Source organism: Lissotriton helveticus, chromosome 4_1 (genome assembly GCF_964261635.1).
Source record: "Lissotriton helveticus chromosome 4_1, aLisHel1.1, whole genome shotgun sequence".
Classification (NCBI taxonomy): domain Eukaryota; kingdom Metazoa; phylum Chordata; class Amphibia; order Caudata; family Salamandridae; genus Lissotriton; species Lissotriton helveticus.
In genome coordinates, this window is record NC_136063.1 from 291,665,619 (window position 1) to 291,689,963 (window position 24,345).

At 41.9% G+C, this 24,345-nt stretch overlaps 1 protein-coding gene across 1 annotated transcript in view; it reads left to right on the top strand.

The window, feature by feature from the left end:
* Positions 1–17,698, top strand: part of TMEM65 (transmembrane protein 65) — a 293,983-nt gene extending 276,285 nt beyond the window's left edge. Inside the window, exons 6-7 of the mRNA XM_078686794.1 lie at positions 13,233–13,338; positions 14,463–17,698. Coding sequence (XP_078542920.1) covers positions 13,233–13,338; positions 14,463–14,561 — 205 coding nt within the window. The 3' untranslated portion in view covers positions 14,562–17,698. The remainder of the gene's footprint in view (positions 1–13,232; positions 13,339–14,462) is intronic.
* Positions 17,699–24,345: the final 6,647 nt, after the last annotated feature.

The window sequence follows — 24,345 nt, forward strand, 5'->3', positions numbered from 1 at the left end:
GATTTCACACACGGTGGTAGCATTCTGCTGGGCCTTTGCATTTATTCATGATTATAGTGGTAGGCAAGTCCTATGAAACACTGCATCCTCTCTAGCCCCTAGCTTCCAGCGTTCAGCACAAAAATAAATAAATCACTGACAATTCAGTACATCTTTAAAAAAAATCAATACATAGAATAAGCACACCCTCACAAAACCAGACAATCCTCCACATGCTAGCCTGGGCATTCCTATCAACCCTGCAGTATTCAATACGCCTTCTTTTGCACCCTATGGCTATCCACAACCACCATCATACGAGATCCTTCCCAGCTCACTTAACATGGGTTGGAATGCTTGAAAGTTACTTGTAAGTTGGTCACCTTCAGGGGTTTTATAACAGCTATTGTCAACCTATTTGGAGTAATGAGGGAACGGATGCAGAAGAGCTGGCTCATTTCTCCAAACGTTGTGGGATTTATACATCTTTATGCACAATAGAGTAACCACTAGGTGTTGTCTTTGATAATTCATTGATCAATACCTGAGGGGAAAAAAAAATGTGTGTGATATATATATATATATATGTTTGTATATATATGTGTGCGTATATATATATATATATATATATATATATATATATATATATCTCCATCAAGACCAGTCCTTATAAAACTGCGAATACATTTTTGCTTCATTGTTCCTTGGTGCAAGTGCACCTCCCTGATAAGTTTGTATATAGGTATGTATATGTGTGTGTATATGTATATATGTGTATATGTACATATAGGTGTGTAATGCAAAAAGAACAATTGATGGACAGAATGCAGAACAATGTCATACATTCACCCCAGTACAGAGATCTGGGCCTATATCCTTCATTTTTCTCAACATGCCATTCCAGTTTGGACCCAGCCATATGCAAATCAGTCTTGACCCTGCACCCAATGGGAGCAGTCCAACCGGAACTGCCAGGCCAGGTCCTCCCTGGACTGGAAACAAGCATCCTAGGAACGGTTTTGGGCTTTCAGCCCTCATCAGCCAGGATAGCTTGACTCCTGTGGCATGGAGAGCATGGGAACCATGTCTGGACATACCCGTCCCACTCGGGTGACCAATGCAAAAAGAAAAATTGATGGACAGAATGCAGAACAATGTCATACATTCACCCCAGGACAGAGATCTGGGCCTTAATCGATAATTGTTTTGCTCACCATGCCATTCCAGTTGGACCGAACCATATGCTAATCAGTCTTGACCCTGCGCCCAATGGGAACAGTCCAGCTCGAACTGCCAGGCCAGGTCCTCCAGGCCCCAGTGACTGCCACCTCCCCAAGGATAAATTAATATAGTGTGGGGGTGCCTCGCAGACCCCCACTGCCCCGGGGATTGCCACCTCCTAGGAGCTATTTACAATTATATTGGGACGGGCCCTTGCAAAACTCTCCTGCCCTGGGCACCACCACCTCCCACGTGCTTTAAATGTTTGTGTTAGGGGGCTGCGTGACTCCCCCTTCCTGGGCTGTTTCCTGCCCCGGGGACTGCCACCTCTCCAGAGAAGGCCCTTAGTCAAGGAAGGTGTGGGAAGGCGCACAGCCCCCCTCCTGGAGCCCTAGATAACGCTGAGGACCGCCACCCCCCCTGGGCCAGCTCCAGCAGTGTCCCAGGGTGCCCACCCCTGGGACATTGCAGTTTGCTATGGCTTGCCACAGCAAACTCTCTGGTTTCAGCAAGCGAGAGCAAAAATGCTTGTGCTTGCTAAAAGTAGAGCATGTCTGTTCCCCTGCCCGATGTGAAGCGACCGGGGAAACAGACACATTGATTTGGGATCCAGAGAGCTACTTGTCAGCAGCTCCCTCGTTCCCAAAGCAATGCCGGCTCCCGGAGGAAGCAGAAGCCCGCAGGTACGGTGAGGGCTTTGCGGCCATGTGGCCCCCTCCCTTTTTTTTCTAAAAATAAAAAGAGGGGCAGGCCCTGGGGGATGGGGTCCCCTGTTCTGAAAATGGCCATTCATTTCGGTTATTAAAAAAAAGAAAATTGAAAGGCCGGGGGAAGGGGTCTTTGGGGCCAATCCCTATTTTTATGAAAAAAATTGAAAAGGAGTGTGGCCCCGGGGAATGGGGTCCCCGTTTACCCAAAATGGTCCAGGGAAGGAAGGGGGTTACCTTCCTAAAAAAGAGAAAAAAAAAAAAAAAGAAGGCAAAACGCTGGAGTCCTTGCCCCCTTTTTCCACCACTCTGCAAACGTACCTCCTGGCCCGCTGCTTTTTGGGAATGAAGTCCCCTTGGCTGCTGAGGGCCCTTAGGGACCAACAAGACCTCCTGTTACCTCCAAAAATTCCCACACAGTGGGATTGCTGAAAGTTCTTTGGAGGCCTGCCCCCTTTTTCCACCACTCTGCAAACGCACCTCCTGGCGTATTACTGGTTGGGGGGGGGGGTAGTTCTCTTGGCGCCTGAGGGTCCTTTGGGGGCCAACTACACCTCCTGTTACCTCCAGTAAGTCTCACACAGCGGGATTGCTGAGAGGTCATCAGAGGCCCTGCCCCCTTTCTCCGCCACTCTGCATTCGCACCCATAGAGAATACTGACGGAGCATAGAAACAAAACTACAGACAGATGTCAGTTGTGATAGAAGTATTCTTTCTTACCTGACATTTAGCATTCATTAGTAATGCATGAACATTACAGGATTTTTGTTTGTGTGTCTAAAAATATTGTAACTGACCTAATTGTGTATTTTTTTTTTTTTAAATCTTTTTATTGATTTTCAAAACAAGTAAGTACAACCATCAGAAATGGTAATACAACAGATACCAGTACATTCCCGCATCCGTCCTCCCAACATGCATTATAACCATTAGACATCACTATAGTCTTATACATTATACCCGGCAACAGTGATTCAGTGTACAAATGTCACCTAGTAAACCTGAGATAAGTGGGGCTAGTGACCGACAGGTTCACGGAGATTCCGAGTTGGTCACATTCTGCAAATAGTTCGTTAGATAAGTCCAATAGTCTTTCGGTCTAGACTTTGCTGGAAGCTCTTCTTCATAAGTCAGCAATTGAGTCTTGCAATGCGCTAGGTCCTTGAGCCATTGTTTCGTGTTTGGGACTCTAGTGCCGCCCCAACATTGTGATATTTGCCTTTTGGCTAACAGTAGGGCGATTGCACAATATTTACGTTTCCCTGCTTTTACCCCTTGTAGCAGGCCTAGGAGACACAATTGTATAGTGCAGTCAAACTCCATTCCCACCATTCTCCTGAGAATTACAATCACTTGCCCCCAGTAGTCTTGTATTTTCGGGCATGACCAGGCTAGGTGAATGAAGTCTGCATCCTGCTCCCCACATCTTTTACATTTGGCATCCTCCCGCAGCCCAAACCTGTGTAGACGTGATGGGGTGTGGTATGATTGATGTAGGTACTTTAGGTGTAGTATGCGTAAATTGCCATTAGGAGTGAGTAGCTTAATTAGGGTGCAGGTGGTGAACCATTCTTTTTCAGTTAGGGGGTCTGATAGGCATTCATTCCAGCGTGCCCATGCTTTAGTGGATGTGAATGGGATCTCGCTTTGGACCAGTTTGTATAATCGTGCAACTAGGTGTGTTGAGTTTGAGGAGGTGATGACGCACTGCAGCGCGTCCATGCAGGCGGGTTCAGTCGGATAGTTTGGGTATAGATCCCGAATTGCTCTTTGTAACCTGTAATATGTGAAGCGAAACAGGGCAGTTTGGTTACTGATATACGATAAATCGTCTATGGTCCTGAAGACGCCATCATGATAGAGATCTCCTAACGTGTCAATACCGGCCTGTTTTAGAAGACCCATTCCTACTTGTTCATTAGTGACAGATATGTGGGGGTGGTGGTGTAACGGCATCGCTGGTGCGTAGAGGGGCATTTTGTGTGTTAGGCGGCTTATAGAGCCCCAGGCGGCTACCGTCGTGTCCACTGTGTTAATATCCGCTGCGTGTAACGGTGGACGCTTATGCGTGAGCATCGCAGTAAGCGGAATTGGAAAGGCGTCCCCTTCCTCCACCGCCGTGTGTGTTAGATAGGGAACCGTGTGATACCAGTACGCGATATACTGTGCCTGGGCACATAGGTAGTACAGGTAAAAGTCAGGAACACAGAAGCCACCTTTTTCATAGGGCAAGGTTAGAATTCGCAAATCTATGCGTGCCTGCCTACCCGCCCAGATGAGTCTTAGAACCATCGTGGTTATATTTTTGAACACCGCTTTCGGGGGCGTGATTGGTATATTGTTAAACAGGTATAGGAGCTTGGGGAGGATATTCATTTTGACTATGGCAATACGGTCGGCTAGTGATAGCGGCAGTTGTATCCATCGGTCCACTTGACCTTTCAGTTTGTCCAGAACTCTGCCGTAGTTTACGCGGATGACTTCTTCAGGGTCTCTGCTGTACCAGATCCCTAAATAGCGGACCGGATCTGTCTGCCAATCCAATGGGAAATCTATGGAATGCCGGGCTGTGGTGTCTGTAAGAGGGATTATTACTGACTTGTCCCAGTTAATCTGCAAACCTGAGTGTCTGCCAAATTTGATATACTCACGTAGAATTGGGTTCATATTTTGTTCAGGGTCCCTAATGTATAACAGCATGTCATCCGCATACATAGAAATATGCAGAGGTCGACCTGGGAAATGTAGAGCTGAGTGGTTATATGATTGTCTGATGATGCAGGCTAGTGGTTCCAGCGCGAGTGCGAATAATAATGGGGACAGAGGGCAACCTTGTCTTGTGCCTCGGCCAATTTGGAAGGGGCTGGAAATATAACCGTTTACTCGGACCCTGGCTACTGGGTCGGTATACAGGAGCTTCACCCATGTTATAAACCGTGGCGGAAAGCCCATTCGCTGGAGAATTGTAAGTAGGTATGACCATTCAATTGAATCGAATGCTTTGGCAGCATCAAGCATGACCGCTACCGCTTTAGTGTCAGGAGTTAAAAAGTGTGAAAGTGCGAACAGTGTTCTCGTATTGTGGGAAGTTGCTCTAGTGGGTATGAACCCAGCTTGGTCTGGCAATATCAAATTAGTCATCAAGGGCTGTAATCTGACTGCCAGTAATTTGGCCAATATCTTCGAGTCTACGTTGAGCAACGAAAGGGGCCTGTAGGAATCACAGCAGTTAGGGTCCTTGTTGGGTTTTAACAGCGTTATTAGTACCGCTTCTCGTAGGGATGGTGGAAGTGTGGCCCGATCAAATGCATTTCCATACATGGCAACTAGGTGTGGTGCTAAGGTGTCTGCGTATGTTTTATAAAATTCACAGGTAAAGCCGTCTGGGCCGGGTGCTTTGCCATTAGGCAAGGAGCGAATAACGTCTTTTACCTCTTCTACTGTAATCGGCAGTGCAAGGTATTCCCGCTGTCTGTCCGATAACCAGGCGATGGCTGTATCGTTTAGATAGTCCAATGTTTCTGCCTGGGGTGGAGTGGGTTTGGACGTGTACAGTGTGCTATAATTATCTACAAAACTTCGTAGTATGTCTTCGGGTTGTGTCAGGGGGATGCCTGCGGTGTCTTTGATCTGGGTGATGGTCTGAGGTGTTCTTCCCTCACAAATTTTCGATGCAAGTATTCTTCCAGGCCTCCCTCCCTCTCCATACTGTTTGGCCAGAGGACGTTTAGTAACATATTTTAGTTCGTCGGTGGCATATGTTTGATGTTCTGTGAATGCTTTCCGCAATTCCCCCAATACAGTAGCATCCTGTGTCCTATCATATTCCATTTCAAGCGTTCTTATCTTAGCCTCACATTTCTGTATTTGGTCTCTAATGTCTCGCAGGATTCCCACTTTGGTGCTAATACAGACCCCTCTCATTGTTACTTTAAATGCTTCCCAAAGTGTGCCCGGGTCTTCGACTGATGCCACGTTGAATTGGAAGTATTCCGTGACTGCAGTCGCTATTTTATCCGCATATAGGGGGTCTAGAAGTGCTTTGGCATTAAAACGCCAGCTGAAAGGCGGGGGTGTGTAGTGTGGGATTCGAACCTGCAACCTGATCGGATTGTGGTCCGATATAGTCCTGGGGAGTGTAGAGACGTTGTCCGTCCACAGCAGTGCACCGTCAGTCCCCAACCAGTAGTCTATTCTGGACCAGCTTCCGTACATAGCATTAATGTGGGTGGCAGCAGTCACATCTGGATTCCTGGCTCTCCAGATATCGTGTAGTGGGAAAGTGGTCATCATGTCATGTATCTTGCTTCTAGCTTGTTTGTGTGGTTCTGAGGTGGTACCCGAACGGTCTAGTGTGTCATTCAGTGCAACATTTAGATCCCCACCCCAGATGATAGTCGTGTCAGTGAATTCCACCATTCTATTCCACAGCTCTTGGAAAAATTTGGGGGAGTCTACATTAGGACCGTAAACATTCACCAGTGTGAGGAGTTGGCCACGTAGTAGCCCGGATATAATTACATATCTACCGTTCGGGTCCGAGATGGATCTGTCAATTCTATAGTTAACACCTTTCCTGACCAGTGTCATCACTCCTCTGGAATAGGAAGAGTATGTGGACGAGTGGCATGACTCAGCCCACTTGGACCCAATCTTTCTGGACATAGTCGGAGCTATATGTGTTTCTTGCAATAACGCAATGTCTATGTGGTGTCTATCCAGACTCGCAAATATTTGTCTAGTTTTTTTTGGGTTAACAATTCCCCGCACGTTCCATGTCAACAGGTTCAACTCATTACTTCTAGCCATAATACATCATTGAAATGACACATAACCATATATGTTTCGGCTGAAAGTCATTAAGTGCAGTACATGTTACCAGACAGTGAGGGCTATTGATGTCACATTTTTTGAACTTGCTACGGGTATCAGCAATGCGTCTCAAATACACTGGCATCTTCGGCTTAACTAAACCCCAACTGGTCCCACACCCACCCACATCAGCAACCCAATTTTGCTGAAGCCATATCCCCTGAGTAACTTCTTCGATAACCATAACTTTTTGGGGGATCTCCCATGAGGAGGTCCGCCGGGGGTGCACTTACGCCATCCTACTAAAAGGACGGGGTCAGATCATAATTTATAAATGCAGAGTTTAGGTTGAAAGTGTAACACGGTATTAGCAACAGGTAGAGAGGTAGCTGCTTGTATCATACTGATGACATAGTTGTCAACATCAAGTGTATGAGGAGAGTCACAGTCTATGTCCACTCAACAGCATCCTACATGTTGCATCAAGACAATAAAGCCGTTATCTCACATCAGGAAGGTCGTGAGTCTGGTGACATAGCCCGGGTTGTTTAGATCATCGCATTGTGATGAGGTGTTACACAGGTGTCAGCCAGCATAACATTGTCTATTCCTTTGCGGTCTCCGAATGTGTAGAATTCTGCAAGCTAGCCGGACCTGGCTTGGGGGGGGGGGGCCACGTCGTAAGGCAGCTAGTGACAAGTATATTACATATCACATCAAGACAATAAAGCCGTTATCTCACATCAGGAAGGTCGTGAGTCTGGTGACATAGCCCGGGTTGTTTAGATCATCGCATTGTGATGAGGTGTTACACAGGTGTCAGCCAGCATAACATTGTCTATTCCTTTGCGGTCTCCGAATGTGTAGAATTCTGCAAGCTAGCCGGACCTGGCTTGGGGGGGGGGGCCACGTCGTAAGGCAGCTAGTGACAAGTATATTACATATCAAAGTTTTAGTGCAGCAGATCGTCACCTTACCTTACTCCGTTTCTGGTGAGTTCTTACTGTGGTTCACCTTATTGCCCCTGTACGCCACCTTTTTAATGAAGTCCAAGGCCGCCTTTGGGGTTGTCAGGAAAACCGGTTTGTCCTCCCATGTGACTTTAAGGCGCGCTGGATATAGCATGGCATATGGAATTTGGAGTTCTCGCAGTTTGGTCTTGGCGGTGTTGAATTCCTTTCTTGCCTGTTGGACTGCATAGGTGTGATCCGGGTAAAAGTCCAATTTGTTACCTTGATGGGTGATGGAGCCTTTTTCCCTCGCAAGTCGTAGGATGGTGTCCCTGTCTCTGTAGTTTAGTACCCGGGCAATTATGGGCCGAGGAGTTGCCCCCGTCGGTGGTTTCGGCGCCAACGACCTGTGCGCCCTTTCGACGATGAACACAGAGGACATAGAACTCTCGCCAAAGATATCTTTGCATAACTGTTCGATGTAAGGCTCCATGCGTCCCGTGTTGGTCGTCTCGGGAAGGCCCGCGATGCGTATTTTGTTTCGACGCGAGCGGGCCTCCAACTCCTCCGCCTTTGCTTTGATCACCTCCAGGACTTTCTCCATGCCCGTGCATTTCGCGGTGGTGTCATGAGTGTCATCTTCGACCGTGGATATACGTTTCTCCGCGTCATCCAGTCTTTCCCCATGTTGCTCCATTTTTGCATGCATTCTGTCCATGCGGCCCGTTAGATTGTCAAGTTTACCGTTAATATCTTGGAGGTTGGTTTTAATGGCCTTGAGGATGTCTACCATGTTGTTTTCTTCCGAATGACCATTCGCTGCGTCTTCGTCCACCGTCTCAGTGTGGCCCTTTGGTGCTTTGCGTGCCTCGAAGGTGAGTCTGGATTGCTGTCTGTCGGGTTTGCCCATGGCTTGTTGAGGTTGGGGGTGCCCCCCCCTGGGGTTGTGGTGTAGTTGGAATTAGGTACCGCCTGTGGCACTGCTCGTCGCTAGTGGACCCACGTGGTGCAGAGAGTTGTCAAGCTTCCCCTGCGCAGATCAGTCTGCTTACGTTATGCTGGGCGGTATAGTCCAACGGCGTGTTGTCGCTTTTGGATGGTACAGGGTGGATGACTAGGCTACAGCCCCCGTGTGACTATGTGAGCGCAGGGTTCATCACGTCTATGATATCATTTTATGCACCTTCGTGCGTGGATGTGGCCACAGGGGTGGTTGTTCCGTGCTGATTTACTCCTTTCCCCTTGGGCCGCTATGACCGTGGTGAGCACCCAAACGATCAGTGTAGGGAGTGCCGAGGCGCGATGGCGGTGTCGCGGTGAGCTTGCCGTGTATGCAGGGTTGAGTGCTCGGCGTCCTGGTGTGTTTGCAGATGGAGGCTGTAGTCCGGTCGTGGAGGCGGCCGGATGGTGTTAGTAGCGCCGTCCCCTGCCGAACAGAGCTCACGGTGAACTACTCCCAAGGATGTCGAGGGGGGATGGGCGGTGGCGCGATGTCAGCGGCGCCGTCAGCCTGTGGACGCGGCGGTGATGGGAGAATGCCTCAAGCCCTGGATCATAGGAGCCAAGCCGGACAGTGCTACAGGCACATTGAATTGGTGACAAGTCGCAATCTCACTTTCCGCCGCCAATACATTTCCGAGTGGTTGGCGCCGCCATCTTGTGCCCAGTCAATGTCACAGGGTGCGTGTGTTCATCTGAGTAGGATGCACCCCCACACGCCACTAGTATTGTACAAAAACAAGCGCTGTACCTGCATTTGCGGGAGTTTGACTGCCCGGTGGGGGTTCTCGGCGATCTCCGTTAATGCTTCATCTTTGCCGCCATTTTGTGCGTTAGGTCTCCGTTTAATATGTCCCCTCGCAGAAATGATGTGGCACTGACCTGGAGTCTGGTTGCGCGTTGGAGAAGGTCATCAATCCGACCGGCGCTAGTCTCCCGATATCTGTCACGGTCTGTGTCGTGCGGGGGGTCCTGTATTCAGTGCTGGTGCAGTGGTTAAATCCTGAAGCGGCGAGCGGGCGCCATGACAGCGCTGGACACCCTCCTCCTGTCGGCAGTGTTATTGTCCAGAAGAGAGCTTATTCAGCTCATGTGATGCATGTCGAGTGTTCCCACGACGGTTACACATAACATCATGCGCTTCAGAGTTTTAGACATGCAGCGTAAACAACCTTAAAGCGCTGCTACATGATCCTCCCGGCGGAGCTGCTCGGTCAGGCAGCCATTCCGCTGTGCGCCCCCTAGCGCCTCCTCGACCTAATTGTGTATTTGAAAGCAGCTTTAGGATACTTTTTATGAAAATGTATTCTGATTCTGTTTGTTCTTCCATTGGGTAATGATTTGAAATCAACTTTGTATCTGAAAATAGGTAGCTATATTACAGATTTGTTGAACATTAAACTGTTTATATTCTAATAGTGTATACTTAATTTGATCCTCATGACTGTGTTGATGTTTTTTTACAGTTCTACTGATTGATTCCTCCATTTTGTTACATATTTAGTTTTTGTTTTCTGGAATAAATTGTTTTCCTGCAGCAAGGAAATCATTGCACACTATTCAGAATCAGTATTTTCTTAGGCCAGTAAAAACAATTTTTGGATATCCACGCAGATCTGGGTAGGAGATGTTTTGTCTTCCTATTATGGCTAATAATAGTTATGGCTGTAAACATGGTGGTAAATCTTTGAAACATATCTTGAGCAAGGAATATACACTAAAATGACAGGCTTATAACAATACACAGATGACGTTATCCAACAATACATTTGTCATAGATATAATAAAAAATGACAACATTTGAGTTGTTGTTTTTAAAGCAACAAAATATTTATTGAATATACAATTTAAGAAAAATGCTAATATGTCGTTTAAAGACTTTCCACTCAGCTATTCACTAACTTTTTTATGGTGAATATAGCAGATATTAATTTCTATAACATAAAACAATGAATCATGATATTGATACAATGTAATGTTGCTAACAGCCCAACATAATATTAACAGTTAGGCATAGTATTCCCTATAAACATTCATGTTAAATCATAAATAAGTACTAACCATCTGACTTATTGTGGAGGGCTTAACGATGTTACTGCTACGTGCCTTTTGGCAAAATGCCATTATCAGGAATCCGTCACACGGATATCTGTAAGTGAATAGCAAATTAAGGAATAGTCTTAATCTGTAATATGCCCGCAAATGGATAATTCTTGTAGCCGTAAAGGTATAGGACTATATTTAAGGACAGTATGTGTACTTACAACCAAATTAACTACCATGAGAAAGGTTGTGCACTATAGAAGATTATTTGTGACTAAAAAAGGAAAAGAGGAAGAAGGAAAATCGAAAAATATTGATGCCAAGTGCTGAATTAGTGAAAATTAACCACTGAAGAAGATAGCTTAGTATAGATCACTCGAGTGCACCTTCATGCTGAGAATATACTCAACCCTTAACATACTGTTCCATATGTGGTGGGTATAAAGCACCCTTAGATGTTAAGGGGATACCTGTGTGTAAACACTGCTCTTACCAATGGAGGACAATTCCACATAAGAGCCACAAACTGAGTCGAGCCTGAAGATCAGTACTGGAATGCCCATCAGCAAAGAAGATAATAGCCAGCGCCTACAGGTACAACGTGAAATACAATAAGCAAGGGGATAGCTGTATCATAAAGTCTGGGCAACATAAAACATAAAATATTATGTGAACATCCACTTATTGGACTTCTTCCAGAAGTGAAGTGCCTGGAATGTTCGATTAATGAAGGTCGACGTAATAAGAAATGCGGCAGATGAAAACGGTCCCTAGAGCAATTGTAAGATGGCAGTGAGGCCACTGGTTAAAATGGTATAGACTGTGCACAATGCTGCCTTCGTTGCTATACTTACTAATTTTGTAAGTAGGGAGGGACACTTCCTAAAATGAATAGGGCCTCGGCAATTGAAAGTTCTTTAATTAGATGAAACACCAGGGTCGGATGCACCAGTGAGCGTTGGCGGTCTGCAGCCATGAACTTCGGCGGTCTTCAAATGTCAAGAAATTCAAATTGTAAAAGCTACCTGTGTAGGGAGTATATAACTCTGATGTTAACTCTGCGTAACTTACCGATATTGGGACTGAAGCAGGACTGTCACGGCAGGTGGTCCAGAGGCATGACAGCGCTCACACGGAGCTAGGCATGTGTTTCATGAAGCATGGCCCAGAAGTGGGAGGCAATGACTCTACCGCCAGGCTTGAAAAATGGCCGCCATGTTGTAACAGGTGAAAAATGCAAATGAAAAAACAGAATGAGTGTAATCTTTTTATAATAAAAAATAATAAGCGGAATGTTTTAGTAGGATATGCCACTAGAATGAGGGCTAGTTCCAAATCAGCCGATAATGATATCAGTTAAACTAAAATCGGCTTATGAGAACAGTATGGGCCAAATAGACTAGTGACTAGTATCAGGCATTACTTAAATGGAATCATGTGTAATGAAAGGCGGAAGAGACTCATGTTAAGGATAGGATGATAAAATTGGAAAAATGCAAAATGTCCGATGTGAATCAATAAGTATCAACCATCATAGCAATGTTCAGAAAAGATAGAATAGAAAAGATGTGTAAGGTCTACATGGACCCTCATGTTTCCTTCTGACACTCATGGTTAAGAGATGAACTCCCTTTGGCTGCCAAGGGTTCTTGGGGGTGAACAACCCCTCCTGTTGCCTTCAGTAAGTCCAACACAGCGTCCAGAGAGCTGCTTGTAAGCCCCGCCCCCTTTCTCCACCACTCTACAAACACAACTACTAGTTTAAAAAAACATATAAGGTTACAGGGATGTTATATTTAGGAAAAAGAATTTGAAAAACCTTAGAAATTCACTGAAAAAACTATAGGTTACAGGATGTTCTAGTTAGGCTGACATTTCACTCGTACAAAACCTGAGAAATTCAGCAGCTATAGTTAGCTGAGCTAACTATAACTTACGCCACCCCAATGCGCGGCTTACATCGCTCATGACATGGTCAGTGACATCATCCAGTGATTGTTTTCTAAAAGTTACTAAATGTTAAACATACTTACTAAGGTAAGTGGCTGTGGGAGTTTCTCTATGGGTGAGTGAATGGTTGTGTATGTGGTGTATAGAAGAGTGAGTGGTATGTGAGAGACTGTACACATGAGTGAGTGAGTATTTGTGTGTTTTTGTGTGCCTGAATGCCTGGGTATGTAAGTATTTTTCCAGTGAATTTAGAAGGTTTTTTAAATGTTATTTCCTAACTATAATATCTCTGTAACCTTTGGTTTTTTAAGTGAAATATAATAGAAATAGATATAATATTTTGTCTATCTTGGTGTGCATATCGAGAATCTGTAGCCCTTTATAAGTAGGTGAAGTGAACATTCATGCATAATTTAAAATAGTTAAGATTATATTTAATTTGTGTGTTTGCATTGGCTTACTTTGTATAGAGCTCCTTTACTTGTTGCAGCTTATTAACAATTGTATCCAACTCCCATAGTGTACAGTTTGTTTACCTGTTAAACCTAATAACATTCTTATTATTCCTAGACTTGCTGGTTATGTTGAAGCATTATCTTCAAGACTAGGTCTCCCAATACCTGATCTAACACCTAAACAAGCGGATATGTGGCAAACACGTCTTAGTGCACACTTTGTGAGTATATTTCTTTATTTGACTTCATGTGCAAAATGCAATTATGCAACTTTTAAAGATTCAGTTCTTTTCCATTGTTCACCTCAGTTTTTCCCTAAAGAATAGTAAATTAATAGAATGGCCTCAAAAGCTATTTGTACATATTTTTTTACTAAAATAACATTATAATATATTTTGCATTTTCTACGTTATCTGTCCGACCTTTCTATTTAAGTTCAATGACTGAATGTGAATTTAGAGTATCATAGAAGCACATAGTAACACAACATAAACCAGTCCAACATTTAAAGAATTTCTTCATGTTGGCACAATTTGTACAAATTGCTTACTATCATCAGGGAATATAGGGAATAAATAGTAATATTAGACTATTGGTGTTGAAAACATTGGCATGGAGGACCTGACTCACAAAGGTACTTACTCATCAATGCTCAATCGAGGTGCATAAATCAATACACTTGCAAGTCCAAAATTCCAGTTTTGATTAGCAGAATTATAATTGGGAACTATAGAAATGTTGTAAGTGTTGGTGAATTTGGTCAGTCAGAAATGTAATGGTAGGGAAAGGTTTATCAGCATTTCAACAAGGTCCTGTATGCAAAGTTAGGTGCACGCCCTCAAATGTGAAATCATCGCACCTGGTATATTACCCCTTCCAAGAACACATCTAAATTAAAATTTCTTGGTGGGGCAGAAGAAGTTCCCAAGTATTCGTAATGTGGAGAAAGAAAGGTCAGATTTACATATGCCGAACTTTCCACCTAGTGGAAAGTGTTCATGTGTCCTTTTAAGCTTGCAATTGTGCACTCCGAGTTAAACTATGAGTATTGTCTTTTACCAGTAGTACTCCAGAATTCTTTTTCAGAATTACATACCAGTCGAAAGGACACCCTATATATAAAGGACACCTTAAACAAGTTAGTTTCTTTGTGCAATGGGCAATTGTTGAAAAAAGTAAGTAGCATAGATATCTGGCTTGTTCACACAAGTGCTATTGCTCATTCAGTGGAATGAGTTTTAATACGTTGGAATGTTTATTTAAATTACTCCTTAAAAATCAAATGGTATTTTGAACTGTCTTTGGATATTTGCTAATGGCTTTCTTCTTTTGTCCCCTTGTGCAGGGTAAGGCAATAGGAGTAACCATAGGATGCCTTTTAGGAATGTTTCCTTTGTTCTTCTTGAAAGGGGATGAAGAAGGAAAAGCGGAAAAGAAAAAATAACTATCTATAATTGTCTATATATTTATATATAGTGTAAATTAATGTACCTAAAATATTCAGTATGCTGTCACACTTAGGACTGGATAATAACATTCTATTGACATGAAAACAGTCTGCATTCAGCATGTAGAAAGTCTGCAGTTTTGTAAAAGAAAAAAACACTAATTTACTACATCACTGCAAATCCTTTGTATAAACTCCATGTATGCATTTGTTCAATGCAGATTTTATAGTGTTCTTCAAGGGTTCAAGCCAGGCGTTTTCTTGTGAATGGCACATGTTCTTTTAATTATGATTTATGTATCTCAAATGGTGTGCACTTTAACCAGTTTCACATGTGGAAAAACATGAGTGCGTACAGTAGGCAATCTAGAATTCACACATTCTTTCAATTCAATACATACTGCAATTATCTTAAATTTTTATGAACATCCAATATCCCTTAATGGAAAATTGGCCCAGCATTGTTAAGGTACTCTAAATTATAATCCCTCTGTTCCCCCCCCCCCCACGTCTCGTTTACAATGCGTTTTCTGGTATTGCAGAAGTTAATTATCAATTATAAAATTGTACTTGGATACCTTGGACCCTACTGAGCTCTGCTCACTTGCTTTGTGCATTGTCCCAGCCCTCCTTGCGTCTTAGCCATCCCCTTTCCTTATGAGGGACCACTCATAAACAGCAGCTGCCAGCACTAGCACTACTTATCAAATGCCACACCTTTTTTTTTAATTATTTCTGCTCTGGAAATCTGTCAACAGGTAGCAGAATAGCATTTCTGTCAATCAGTGGGAGTGGGTGATGACCAAGAAAAATTAACGTTCTCTAAGGTAACTTGCAATATCCGTGGATGGACTAGAGCAATACGTTAGGCTAATATGGATACCTCTGTTCTAACAGGTGACACCCTACACTTTGGAATGACTATGGGGTTGACAGTAGGTCTCCGGTCAAAACACAGCAAGTCCTCAGGAATTATTATTTTCACTTCTACAAACAGTTCGTAGACCTGTTCTCAAGTCTTCAGAATTGTCAAAGTGAAGGGTACACCTAAGCTGAAATATTGGCACACTTGGGCATGTAGAACTTAGCTTATACAAATACATCACCTTTTTAAAATGCAGTCCATTGGGTGATATTTCTTGAAATCCTTTGTAATAATACAAGTTATCCCATTCATAAGCTGAAAAGCTAAAGCAAAATCTGTCAACTTTGCTCCCATTTCTTTCAATAGCTTGTGATCATTATAGGTAGAATAAAATCTTAAAAAATAAGCACAACTAGACCTTGTTTGCTTTAAGTTAGAAATCTCATGGTCATTTCTCTTACCATTATTCTGTTTTTTTATTTTTTTACTTTAGTTATATTGGTAGGATATATTTATTTTTCCCTGTTAAAATGCTTTGTATTTGTTGCTCTTCAAAGTGATCTAGCGGCATGTACTTGTTTTCACCATTGTACCATAAAAATGTATGATCTGGTTCGAAGAAAGACTAATTCCCTTTTATTGTTGACCCAAATATCAAGCACATTTAGTCATGAGTTATTGTTTATCTTGTAGAATATATAATAATTAATATGTAATACATTTGCAGCAATTAAACCTACTGGAATAATCGTTTACCAGTAATGTGCTATAGTTGTATAACCTAATGTAAATTACTCTGTTTTTAAAAAGAAATGTTTTAATGGATCATTTATGGAAATACAATGTGCAAGGGCTCTGCCAGTCTATGCTAGTCTGGAATGGGAAGGTGTGAGCTACACAATGGCAGACTTCTCCACCCAAGGCTTAGCATGTATTGTTTACCGAATCTAAGAAGTATGGATGTGGTGATGCTTTATGACTAGTATATTTTAGATGTTTTCTTTTTTTGTTTATGACACTTTTGGCCCCTAATTGAAATGTGGCTTAAAATCATCAGCTTCTAGTAAGGTCAACTGGACTACATTGCCTTTATATTCTGGAACTCAGTGTTTGAGATGTCAGAAAAGTAATAATCAAACTACTAATAGAGACCGCACCAATCTCATATGCCAAAACAAGTGGTGGTCTTTCAAATAATTTTTCTGTCAACCCGTTCTTTTTTGTTGTTTTGTTCGAGAACCCAGTAAAAATGAAGCCAATGATGTCATTTAGGATATTTTTAGCTTGAGCAAATAAAACTTTGTTAAACATGTCTGTAAGAAGCAGGGCTTGAATTAGATCAGCCTAGAGAAAAGTTCTGTTATTAGCAGCAACTAATTAATGTTTCCAGTTTGTTTTTTTAATTATATTTCTTATTTGTTAACATATATTTTTCTAAATGCAACAAAAGTCTTGTGGTACCAGAATGTGCACATCAAAAACATGATCTTCCTGCAATATTGCTTGACTACTTGTATGGGTTGTTTACTTCAGCTTTATGTTCCATAGTTATTGCACTGTCCCACAGATTGTTATATGTACCAGTATTATTATTGGTTTTTTATTGCAACTTCAGTTTTTACTTATTAGCCCTAAAATGTAAAACTAAACTTTTAAATTTCACGTATTGCTCTTTTTTCATGTACAGCTTAATGGAATTAAAGTTTTTTTTTTTTTAGCTATTTTTGTTATGTACCTCAAATTTGAAAAACTGTACATTTTACACACCACATACCTACTCAAAGTAATCACTTCACATTCTATAGAATATTGAAGTTTGATGTTTTAGCTTTCTTGCTCAAACTATTATATCTTACCAATTTCAGCTTCTGTCCAACTACTTAATTTATACTACCTTGGTGCATGTGTTCATGAACAATTGAGACTTGAAAGAATACTACATCTTTCCATTTGTATTTCTTGTGAGAATACTGACGAGCATAGAAACAAAACTACAGACAGATGTCAGTTGTGATAGAAATATTCTTTCTTACCTGACATTTAGCATCCATTAGTAATGCATGAAAATTACAGGATTTTTGTTTGTGTGTCTAAAAATATTGTAACTGACCTAATTGTGTATTTGAAAGCAGCTTTAGTATACTTTTTATGAAAATGTATTCTGATTCTGTTTGTTCTTCCATTGGGTAATGATTTGAAATCAACTTTGTATCTGAAAATAGGTTGCTATATTACAGATTTGTTGAACATTAAACTGTTTATATTCTAATAGTGTATACTTAATTTGATCCTCATGACTGTGTTGATGTTTTTTTACAGTTCTACTGATTGATTCCTCCATTTTGTTACATATTTAGTTTTTGTTTTCTGGAATAAATTGTTTTCCTGCAGCAAGGAAATCATTGCACACTATTCAGAATCAGTATTTTCTTAGGCCAGTAAAAACAATTTTTGGATATCCACGCAGATCTGGGTAGGAGATGTTTTGTCTTCCTATTATGGCTAATAATAGTTATGGCTGTAAACATGGTGGTAAATCTTTGAAACATATCTTGAGCAAGGAATATACACTAAAATGACAGGCTTATAACAATACACCGATGACGTAATCCAACAATACATTTGTCATAGATATAATAAAAAAATGACAACATTTGAGTTGTTGTTTTTAAAGCAACAAAATATTTATTGAATATACAATTTAGGAAAAATGCTAATATGTCGTTTAAAGACTTTCCACTCAGCTATTCACTAACTTTTTTATGGTGAATATAGCAGATATTAATTTCTATAACATAAGACAATGAATCATGATATTGATACAATGTAATGTTGCTAACAGCCCAACATAATATTAACAGTTAGGCATAGTATTCCCTATAAACATTCATGTTAAATCATAAATAAGTACTAACCATCTGACTTATTGTGGAGGGCTTAACGATGTTACTGCTACGTGCCTTTTGGCAAAATGCCTTCATCAGGAATCCGTCACACGGATATCTATAAGTGAATAGCAAATTAAGGAATAGTCTTAATCTGTAATATGCCCGCAAATGGATAATTCTTGTAGCCGTAAAGGTATAGAACTATATTTAAGGACAGTATGTGTACTTACAACCAAATTAACTACCATGAGAAAGGTTGTGCACAATAGAAGATTATTTGTGACTAAAAAAGGAAAAGAGGAAGAAGGAAAGTCGAAAAATATTGATGCCAAGTGCTGAATTAGTGAATATTAACCACTGAAGAAGATAGCTTAGTATAGATCACTCAAGTGGACCTTCATGCTGAGAATATACTCAACCCTTAACATACTGTTCCATATGTGGTGGGTATAAAGCACCCTTAGATGTTAAGGGGATACCTGTGTGTAAACACTGCTCTTACCAATGGAGGACAATTCCACATAAGAGCCACAAACTGAGTCAAGCCTGAAGATCAGTACTGGAATGGCCATCAGCAAAGAAGATAATAGCCAGAGCCTACAGGTACAGCGTGAAATACAATAAGCAAGGGGATAGCTGTATCATAAAGTCATAAAACATAAAATATTATGTGAACATCCACTTATTGGACTTCTTCCAGAAGTGAAGTGCCTGGAATGTTCGATTAATGAAGGTCGACGTAATAAGAAATGCGGCAGATGAAAACGGTCCCTAGAGCAATTGTAAGATGGCAGTGAGGCCACTGGTTAAAATGGTATAGACTGTGCACAATGCTGCCTTCGTTGCTATACTTACTAATTTTGTAAGTAGGGAGGGACACTTCCTAAAATGAATAGGGCCTCGGCAATTGAAAGTTCTTTAATTAGATGAAACACCAGGGTCGGATGCACCCGTGAGCGTTGGCGGTCTGCACCCATGAACTTCGGCGGTCCGCAAATGTCAAGAAATTCAAATTGTAAAAGCTACCTGTGTAGGGAGTATATAACTCTGATGTTAACTCTGCGTAACTTACCGATATTGCGACTGAAGCAGGACTGTCACGGCAGGTGGTCCAGAGGCATGGCAGCACTCACACGGAGCTAGGCATGTGTTTCATGAAGCATGGCCCAGAAGTGGAAGTGGGAGGCAATGACTCTACCGCCAGGCTTGAAAAATGGCTGCCATGTTGTAACAGGTGAAAAATGCAAATGAAAAAACAGAATGAGTGTAATCTTTTTATAATAAAAAATAATAAGCGGAATGTTTTAGTAGGATATGCCACTAGAATGAGCGCTAGTTCCGAATCAGCCGATAATGAAATCAGTTAAACTAAAATCGGCTTATGAGAACAGTATGGGCCAAATAGACTACTGACTAGTATCAGGCATTACTTCAATGGAATCATGTGTAATGAAAGGCGGAAGAGACTCATGTTAAGGATAGGATGATAAAATTGGAAAAATGCAAAATGTCCGATGTGAATCAATAAGTATCAACCATCTGAGCAATGTTCAGAAAAGATAGAATAGAAAAGATGTGTAAGGTCTACATGGATCAATACAAATAACTGAAACTAAGCGATCTTTCAGAAGAATAGAGTTAAAAAGGTACAATGGAAGATGACAGGGACCTATGTTGAATAGCAAGACCCAGAAAAAAATGTACAAGTACAGGCAAAACAGAGAGGGTCTGAAGATTAAACCCAAGGAGTAGAAAGGGCTAATATGCGAACCCATATAGTAGGGAACTAGCTGGAAAGCCCGGCGGACGCCGGAAACCATTCTGTGACTTAAATGATTAAACACACCCAGCATGGGGGTGAAAGAACACTGGTAAGTTAAAGCCTTGTCTCCTACATAAAATTGCTGGTCATTAATAAAAAATGCAACCCACAAATTTGGCTCATCTAATTAAACCGAATTGCTTGATCCCTTGGGATCCCATTGTTGAAAGCATGTGAATGCGTATTCAGAGTGAAGATCCAAAAGACTTCTCTGCGTTTACGAATGGCTTCCGGATCTATAGCTGGACGTGTTTCTATCTTTTTCTGGATGATCCCATTGATGTCTTCAGGTGTGTGGTTTAAGTTCACGTAATATTGGACGAAAGGAGCTGAAAACTTCTTTAAGCGTATGGCTGATCTGTGTTCATTAGGTCTAGTAGCTAGGGAACGAGAGGTTTCTCCCCCATATCCTATTTTGCAGGGGCAAATAATAAGATCTAAAATATCTTTTGTTTTGCAGTTGGTAAAAATTTTGAGATTGATTTTGTAGCCATTAAAACACATGTTGTCTGTTTCTAACACCAAATCACAAGCTTTACATGTTGTGCACTTAAAATTTCCGACTCCAGGATTACTGCCATCTATGATCTTTTGGATACATTCTTTGCTTGATGGCAGTCTAGATCTTACCACATGATCTTTCAGATTTGTATTCTGTCGATGCGCAAACATTGGTATTGGTGTAAGTTGTCTTTTCTTTTTCTGCATTGAGAATATGCCAATTTGAAAATACAATTTGGCTTATCTTTTCATTAAGGGTTGAATGTCTAGCATTGGTGAGTAGATGTTGACGGTACCTGGAGTGGCAGAAAGCTTGGGATATCCAAAACCATTTCTTTCTTGCCAAGTACCCGGGTGGATGTCCTGATTACATGTGCTAAATTATTATTAGGGCTTCTCACTTTGAGAATCAAGAGCAATTGACTTTGAAGAAGGTAAATATGAGAAGAGACTGTATGTGTATCTGAGAAATAAGAACACCCTGGTTGAAACTTTGACTGTGCTGCTCAGGAGGGGTCACTCAGCTTGTGTATCCTTCTTTGCTGTAATGAGTTCCCTGAGATCTCTGTTGTAGGGTTTGGGGGGGCGTGGGGGTTAGAACATTGTAATTCCTAGTGAGATACAGGGCGGGGAAACTACCAGGAAACATGTGGGTCCAAAGTGTGAAGATCATAACAATAAAGCCTAAGGGAGGGGCAGAGAAGAATAAGAGATAAAAGAGTGCAAAAAATTTCACTTTTGGAGATATATATATATATGTCTGTCGTACGTTATAAGGATATTTCAAGTCGCCAAGGAGATCAATGACCATATAAGCAAACAAGGCTGCTTTCCTTTGTAAGGTCATGGAAAGCTGAGGTAACTTGCAGTATCTTTAAAATGTACTGAAGAGAGTATTTTGTTCTCTATAATATATGGTAACGCCATCACCCACCCAGCTTAATCCGTGGTGTCTTACTGTTTGAAAGAGGTAGGTAGTGTTGTTGCAGAGGTAAAATAAAATGCATGCAGAATTTAGTGTAAAAATAAACAAGTTGGGGGCGTGGCCAACCATCTTGGCAGCGAGGACGTGCTCCGAGTAGGCTCCGTGCCTCGTATTTTTGAGTTGCACGTTATTTATTCATTTATTTATTTTATATAGGAAGTTTTATATAGCGCTGCTGGACCTAAGAGTATCAGAGCGCTTTACAAAGTAGGTCAACATATTAAGAAATAATCAACAATTTACAAATGTGCAGAAAAAAATTCACAAAAAGGTAAAACATTGAGTTAAATGCTAGAGGGGGGCAGAGAAACAATCTGATAATAAGAGGGATAAAGAGAGAGTTGACATTAGGGAGAGAAGGGTTGTAGAGAAGGGGAGTGAGAGAATGGAAGGAGGGAGAGGGGGTGGGTAAAAAGTGAATCATAGTGGGGCGGTAATGAGCGGGGTCGGAGTCAAAAACATTAGGAACCCCAGTGTTTGATGAGGAGAAGTGCTTTGAGTCTTTTTTTGAAGAGAAGGTAAGAGGGGTTGCATCGAAGGTCTTTAGGAAGAGAATTCCAAATCGTCGCAGCAGTACCAGAGAATGCACGAGATTGGGTCTTTTTACGTTTTAGTTTAGGAGGGATCAGCATAAGGGAGTTAGTACTCCTCAAGGACCTAGAGCATCCTGCTTTTTGAAGTTTGCTTGAAAGGTAAGAAGGGGTGTTTTGGTGAAGAGCTTTGTGCGTGATACAGGCAATCTTATATGTGGATCGTTCTTCAACTGGAAGCCAGTTTAGGTTTTTGAGGACAGGGGAGATATGGTCAAATTTTTTACAGTCAGAAATAAGTCTGGCGGCAGGGTTGAGAACAGATTTGATTGGTGTAAGGTGGACTTTAGGGGTTTCAGCAAGTGTGGCATTCCCGTAGTCTATCTTGGAAAGGACAAGTGATTGTATAACGATTTTGAAGTCATCAGCTGGGATAAAAGGTTTAATTTTTTTGAGGTGGTGAAGGGTAAAAAGAGCACTTTTGGCTGCATTTTTAATGTGGGGAATGAGATTAAGATTATGGTCAATGCTGATGCCAAGAGATTTAACAGAATTAGAGGTGGAGAGGGTGCAATTAAGTGCTTTGATATCATTAATCCAGAGTTGAATGGGAAGGTGGTTATTTTTGGGAGTGAACAGGATGATTTCTGTTTTTTTAGGATTAAGTTTAAGATGGTTGGGATGGAACCAGGTTTGTACTTTCATGAGAGTGTCATTGAGGTGAAGGATGTCTTTGTGGGATTTAATCTTGTAGTAAAATTGAGTATCATCGGCATAGAGGTGATGACTGATTTTGGCTTGTTTGAGAATGAGGGTGAGTGGTTCCATGAAAAGATTGAAAAGTGTTGTGGAAAGGATCGATCCTTGGGGTACACCTAGTGATATAGGTTGAGGTTTGGAGAAGCAGTGAGCAAACTTAATTTGTTGAGATCTATTTTGGAGGAACGAGGAGAACCATTTAAGTACAGTGCCTTCAATTCCAAAGCGATCTTTGAGAGTATTAAGAAGGGTGGGATGGTGGACAGTATCAAATGCAGCCGAGAGATCAAGGAGGATTAGTGGAGAGGATTCACCTTTGTCAAGAGAGCGATGAATGTTGTCAGTAATATTGAGCATAGCAGTTTCGGTACTGCATCCCTTTCTAAAGCCAGATTGGAAAATGTCGAGGAGATTGAAGGAGCTGATATGGTTATCTAATTAGTATAGGACACATTTTTCAAGTGCTTTAGAGAGGAAGGGGAGGTTAGAGATAGGGCGGAGATTGTTACGGTCATTAGGATCAGCTGAGGGGTTTTTAAGAATGGGGGAGATTTGCCCTAGCTGAAGGGAGTCAGGAACTCAGCCAGTGGAAAGTGAGGAGTTGATGATGTTGGTCCAAATTGGGGCTCTGATCAATTTAAGATCTTGAACTAAGTGGGAGGGAAGAGGGTCTTTGGAGTGTGAGGATGGTTTGAGTTTAGAAATGAAGTTAATTATAGTAGTTTGAGAAATTGGACTAAATTCACTCCATGAAGCAGTGCTTTTCAAAAGGTGCCCTGACCGAGATGAATCGAGATGAGGGAGGGCCTGGCTGGGTTGGGAGGGGTCAAGATGTGGTGGAGGGGAGGGTGAGAGTGAGTTAGGAATATTAGAGATGCATTGGTTAAGGGGGGTTGGCGAGAGAGGTGGGGGGAGAGGAGGATAGTTCGATGTTGTTGATTTTATTCATAAAGAAGCTGGCCATTTCTTCGCATCTATCTCCAGAGGCTGCTAAGTGTGGAGGGCCGGAGGTAGTTTGTTTTTTAATGATATTAAAGAGTTCTCTGGGGCGGTTTCTGGCCTGGTCAAGTTGAGACTGGAGAAAGGAGGCCTTTTCGTTGAAGATATGTTTTTTGTATTGGGCTCTAGTAGTTCCTAGGAGAGCCAGGTTAGCAGAGGTGGGATGGCTCCTCCAGGCACGTTCAAAATGTCTGAGGGTCTGTCTTTCATAGTTAAGTTCGGCATTGAACCAGGACTTGGGAGAGATGTGTTTTTGTTTTTTAAGTTTGATTGGGGCAATTAGGTCGAGGGCATCAAGAATGGAATTATTGTAATGGTCAGTAAGGTCGTTAGTGTTAAGGGAGGGATGGGGGAGAAGTTAGTGATTCTTGATAGTAGATTCCAGTTCGCCAGGTGGAATGAGGTGAAGGCTGCGAGTAGGTTTCATAGGTA